The sequence below is a fragment of the Hippoglossus hippoglossus genome, chromosome 10 (genome assembly GCF_009819705.1).
Source record: "Hippoglossus hippoglossus isolate fHipHip1 chromosome 10, fHipHip1.pri, whole genome shotgun sequence".
Lineage (NCBI taxonomy): Eukaryota > Metazoa > Chordata > Actinopteri > Pleuronectiformes > Pleuronectidae > Hippoglossus > Hippoglossus hippoglossus.
Genome location: NC_047160.1, coordinates 4,629,191 through 4,635,510, shown reverse-complemented (window position 1 = coordinate 4,635,510; position 6,320 = coordinate 4,629,191). Strand labels below are relative to the sequence as shown.

The window sequence follows — 6,320 nt, the reverse complement described above, 5'->3', positions numbered from 1 at the left end:
GAATATAACATAAGACGGCACTATGAGACAAAACACCAGGACAAGTACAAACATGTGGACAGACAGACAGACGAGGGCAGCGGAGTTAAAAAAATACCCTGAAGTCACAGCAGACTATTTTCACAAAAGCAAAATCACAAAGTGAGGCTGCTGTGAAAACTAGTTTTGTTGTGGCAGAAGAAATAGCTAAATTGGCCCCACCTTTTACCAAGGGAGAGTTTTTAAAGAAAGTGTGTGACGTCATGTGTCCAGACAAAAAACAAGCAAATACTGTCGCTGATCGTGTATGTGAGCTTGCCAGCAATTTACAAGCACAGTTGATGGAAAAGAGAAAAGACTTCATTGCATTTTCCCTTTCTGTGTATGAGAGTGCTGACGTGACTGATACTTCACAGCTGTCAATTTTCATCCGTGGAGTGGACTCCAGTTTATGCGATACAGAGGAACTTTTGGGAAATAAATCAATGCATGGCACAACCACGGGAAAAGAAATATTTGAGGAAGTATCTAAATGTTTGGATAAAATTAAACTGGCCTGGGATAAACTGACGGGACTGACGAGTGATGTGCAGTGAAAATAATGGATTAGTGGGGAGGGGGGAGGATGCAGGAGAAGATGCAGCGGGAGAAATGTACAGGTGAGCTCACAGTGTATCACTGCATCATACACCAGGAAACACTGTGTGGTAAGGCTCTCAAAATGGAACATGTAATTAGCACCGTAACAAAGACAGTTAACTTTATAAGAGCTAAAGGCTTAAATTACTGCCAATTTCAGTCTTCTCTTGAGGAGATAGATTTCAAACATGGCGATGTGCCTTGTGTTACAACCCGGCTCGACGGAAGTAACATAAAGTAGACAAACCAGGATTAAATATGAGAAAACTGGGTTTATTGTTACGAATGGTAATCAGACTGGTGAATGGGAGCCATGCGGCCAGCCCTGCTTAGCGAACCCCCATGAGTGAAGCCTCCCAGGCTTTTAAGGCAGCAGCAGGTGCCAGGTAGAAGGAGGGGCTGAAGGAGGAGCTCCAGGAGCACTGCAAAACAAGGAGCAGATCTGCACATAACACCCCCCCCCTTAAAACGGTTGCTCTAGGCAACCGCCAAGTTACACACAACAAATTAACACCAAAATAAATTGAAATGTTGCATCACATATGCTTCTGACACTTATGACCTTGAAAGGGCATCTGCGAGCACATTGTCCCTTCCACGGATGTGCTTTATTTCCAGGTTAAAGCCCTGCAGAAACAGACTCCATCGCATCAGCCGGTGGTTGGAGTTCCTCATTCTGCCGATGAACACAAGTGGGTTATGGTCGGTGTAGACCACCAGGACCTGACTGGAAGAGACATACACATCGAAGTGGTCCAGAGCAGAGATAAGAGCCAAGGCCTCTTTCTCAATGGTAGAATAATGCATCTGATGAATGTCAAACTTCTTTGAAAAATAACAAACAGGATGCTCAACCCCTGACGAGTCGTCTTGAAGTAGGGCAGCACCAACCCCAGCATCACTAGCATCGACAGCCAGTTTAAATGGCCTGTTAAAGTCAGGGGCAGCCAGGACTGGGGCACTAACCAACAGGGCCTTCAGATTCTCAAATGCCAACTGACACATCTCTGTCCACACGAAATGGACCTTTGGGCTAAGTAAGCTAGTCAAGGGGGCAGCCGCAGTAGCAAAGTTCTTGCAAAAACTTCTGTAATAGCCGGCCATGCCAAGAAACCGTTTCAGCTCACGCCGAGAAGTAGGAACACCGAAACAACAAATGGCCTCTACTTTAGCGCCGATAGGACAGACTTCCCCCCGCCCAACAACCTTCCCTAGATACGTCACAGTGGCCTGTCCAAACTCACACTTGGCAAGGTTCACAGTCAAATTGGCAGCAGCCAGCCTACCAAATACTTCCTCCACCTGAGCTATGTGCCGAGACCAGGTGGAGCTATAAATAACTATGTCATCAAGGTATGCTTCACAATCTGCAACCCCTTTCAACACCAGGTTAACAAGCCGCTGGAATGTGGCAGGTGCATTTCGCATTCCAAAAGCCATAACTGTATACTGACAGAAGTCATCTGGAGTCACAAAGGCAGAGATTTCACGAGCTCTCTGAGTAAGAGGGACCTGCCAGTAGCCTTTCAGGAGGTCTAACTTAGTGACACAAGCTGCAGACCCTACTCTGTCAATGCAATCATCTAGACGGGGAAGAGGATAGCAATCAGGCTTTGTGACAGAGTTGACCTTGCGAAGATCAGTACAAAATCGAGGTGTGCGATCTGACTTATCAACCAGCAAACACGGGGAGCTCCATGGGCTAGCACTAGGTTCTGCAATGCCATGCTGCAACATGTAATCCACTTCTTTGCTCATCAGCTGGCGTTTCTCAGGATTTACCCTGTAAGGGTGTTGCCTAATAGGTGCAGCCTCCCCGACATCAATGTCATGCTGGAGAACATTGGTACAAGTAGGCGCATCAGAGAACAGGGCAGGATATTTACAAATAACCTCAATAACGTCGGACCGATGTGATGACTCGAGATAAGACAGATGGACCTCCAAATTGGCTACAATTTCTGAGTTCGGAAGCCTAGCACGAGAGACCCCACGTTCAACAACACCATCAATGTCCTTTTCACCCACAGGAATCGAAGTGCTCAGCACAGCAACCGTCTTCACCCCTGAGAGCCCAGCCTGGCTCCTCTCACAGTACTGTTTCAACAGATTAACATGACAGAGACGTGTTTTACGCTTTCGTTCTGGAGTCTTTATCACATAATCCAACTCACCCACCCGACGCTCAATCACATATGGACCGCTAAATCGAGCTTGCAAAGCAGATCCCGGAAGTGGCAGCAGCACCAACACCTTGTCACCAGGAGAGAACGCTCGATGCTTTGCCCTTTGGTCATACCACCCCTTCATCCGTCCTTGGGCTTCCCCCAAGTTCTGCCTCGCCAGCTCACATGCCTTGTTCAGCTTTGACCGAAAATTACAAACAAAGTCTAGCAAATTTGTGGCGGGGAACTGGTTTGCCAACCATCTCTCTTTCAAAAGTTTCAAAGGGCCCCTCACAGTATGACCGAACACCAGTTCAGCTGGACTAAAGCCAAGGGACTCTTGAGTGACCTCTCTAGCTGCAAAGAGGAGCAAAGGGGTTCCCTCATCCCAATCTTTCTCAAACTCCTTACAGTAGGCTCGTAACATGGACTTTAGGGTCTGATGAAACCGCTCAAGGGCCCCTTGAGACTCTGGATGGTAAGCAGATGAAGTCTGGTGCTCAATAGACAACTGCTGGAGAACCTGAGAGAACACACGGGACGTAAAATTCGAACCCTGGTCGGTCTGGATAACTCTTGGCAGGCCAAACACTGTAAGGAACTTAATAAGGGCCTTGGAAATGGCTGAAGCAGTGATTCTACGTAGAGGGGTAGCTTCAGGAAACCGGGTAGCTGTACACATGATTGTCAATAAGTACTGGTTACCTGATTTAGTACGAGGAAGGGGACCAACACAATCAATCAAGATACGCTCAAAAGGCTCTCCTATGGCAGGGATAGGATGTAAAGGAGCTGGGGGAATCTTCTGGTTGGGCTTACCAATAGTTTGGCACACATGACATGTTCTACAATGCTCAGCAACATCAGATTTCACACCAGGCCAAAAGAAATGTCTCAGCACTCTGTCTAAAGTTTTCTTAATCCCCATATGACCAGCAAGACAATGATCATGAGCCAACTGCAAGACATCCTGACGATAGACACTTGGCACTACCACTTGAAACACACTACTCCAATCATCATGACAGGACAGTTTTGGAGAAGTCCACTTTCTCATTAACACACCATTGTTTACAAAATAGCAACAAGACACAGCTGTCATCTCATCATCAGGAACAACCTGGTCAAAAAGAGAAGATAAGGTTTCATCTCCCCCCTGCTCACACTTGAGCTCGTTACCAGAGGGAAACACTTTACCAAATCCCAACATGTCACCCTTCGCCAGAAATGTGTCAAACAGTGCAATATCAGAATCAGCTTCTTTGTCTTGTTTCTTCTTCTTTGACATGGCACGGGTAGTGACACAGACAGGGAATGCTTCTGGGTATTGCTTCTCAAGATCATCTGGGCATTTTGACACTACAGGAAAAGGAACAACCTCAGGAGCCGCAAGCACCCTACCACCGGCTAGGTCATTTCCCAAGATGAAGGACACCCCTTTAATGGGAATGCTTGAACACACAGCTACAGCTACTTCCCCAGAAACAAGACCAGTTTCAAGGGTAAGGTTATGCATAGGTAGAGACAGATACCCCCCACCAAACCCTTGGACGAGGACACTGGAACCCAACTTAGACTGGTCAGAAAACGGTAGGAGGTCCTGTAGAATCAAAGACTGAAAAGCTCCACTATCTCTCCAAATCTTAATCGGTTGCTTGGTTGAAGGATCAGTGACAAGAGACACAAAACCATCCATAAGAAAAGACGAAGAACCAGGCAGCTCACTCTTTTGAGCGGGTTGGTCGATGTTTTGGATGACAGCACCATTTTTCACAGTTTTTAGTAAGGCAACAGGCTTATAAGACTCTTGTTTCTTACTCAAGACAGGGCAATCTGCAATGAAGTGACCACTGTTCTTGCAATAAAAACAAGTCCTCTCTAATGGAGTACTCACAGTAGCCGATCTTCTAGTGAAAGCTGTAGAAACGGTGGGAGGAGGTTTTGAGCTGGTGGAGGAAGTGGTTGGAAACCGAGGTCTATTAAAACCAGTCCTTCCTTTTCGCTCACCTTGGTCGTTATCAAAGTTTACCTTGAGCGTCAATACAAACTTGTCTGCTAGAACAGCAGCCTTATCAAGAGTGGTCACTTCTTGCTGATTGAGATAAGTACACACGGCAGTAGGCAGACAATCTTTAAAGTCCTCCAGCAGAACTAATTGTCTAAGATCTTCCTTAGTTTCCGCCTTCTGTGACTTGCACCAAGAGCTAAAACTGATCTCCTTTTCTCTTGCAAACTCAACATAAGTTTGTTCATCCAGCTTACTGAGGCCTCTAAAACGCTGGCGGTACGCCTCAGGAACGAGCTCATAAGTTCTTAGAATAGCACCTTTAACTTTTTCATAGTCCTTGATATCCTCAATGTTTAAAGCAGTGTAAGCGTCTTGTGCTTTTCCCACCAGAACGCTTTGCAAAAGCGATGTCCAGGCATGTATTGGCCAGTCGGACACAGTAGCCACTCGTTCAAAATGAGCGAAGTACCTCTCAACATTTTTCTCAGCAAATGGAGGTACTAGTCTGATGTTGCTCGCTACATTAAACTGAGCCGAGGCAGAACTGGATGAGCTCAAAGCAGCATGCTTAAATTCAAGCTCTTTTAGGAAACGCTCATGTTCTAGGTGCATTTGTCTTTCCCTAAGGATACGCTCTTTTTCTTTATCCTCTAGTTCTAATTCTCGAAACGCCAACTCCTTCAACCTGAACTCCAGCACAGCATCTGACATTTGAGGAAGATCAAGTTGATGCTGATATGCTGGTAAAGCAGACGGCTTTAGGACGCCTCCTTCTGCTAGGCTAGCCTTAAGTGCTTCTCTTAAATTATCTTTAAGACGTTTATCACCACTGGCAATCTCAATGTCATAATGGCTGGCAAGGCTAAGGAGCTGTCCTTTAGTGAGCTGACAAAGCAACTCCTCCGAGGGTGCACTAATAAAGTCATCGATAGCCTCCATACTAGATAACTTCAGTAACCAAACATAACCAAAATACACCAATCGCCGTTACCCAAGGTTTAAACTTAAACCAGTACGCCCAGTACACACCTCATCCAACACTACAGCTTATCACAAATTCTCTCTACTAAATGATTCTTGAACCCATGATCACAGAGATAGGCCTAGTAACTCCCATCTAGCTACTAAGTAGCACAAAATATTACCCATAAAAACCCATTACCAAAATGGACCCTGCTGGTAATCAAGACCAAGGCAACAACAACCTCCGGGAGAACTAGCCCACCAAGTCAAGCTAGACACCACACACACCGCACCTGACAAATCCACAAGCTATACAAAACAAAGTTAGGACCCTGGACATGTTACCACAACTGTCCCCATAAAGCAGTCACTAACTCAAATAACTTTACAAATCAATCACTGCTGAGCACAGTGAGCAAGCCTCCGAGTGCAAATGATCATCTAAGCAAGCCCCCTGGTACCTGCCTAACTTCAAACTAACCCTAACTGTCTTCTGAGGCGTGCCGGGCTCGAGGCCTCTTTAAAGCAAAGCTCAGTTAACCTCAGCCATGTGACCAAGGCCCTGA

The 6,320-nt window shown here is 46.1% G+C and overlaps 1 protein-coding gene across 1 annotated transcript; it reads right to left on the bottom strand.

Annotated features, from left to right (window-relative positions):
* Positions 1–1,017: 1,017 nt before the first annotated feature.
* Positions 1,018–5,730, bottom strand: LOC117769809. The gene is made up of 2 exons (XM_034598952.1): positions 4,678–5,730; positions 1,018–1,294 (listed from the first exon to the last, which is right to left on the bottom strand). Exons 1-2 carry the CDS (start codon positions 5,728–5,730, stop codon positions 1,238–1,240), a joined length of 1,110 nt encoding a protein of 369 aa, XP_034454843.1. The 3' UTR covers positions 1,018–1,237.
* Positions 5,731–6,320: the final 590 nt, after the last annotated feature.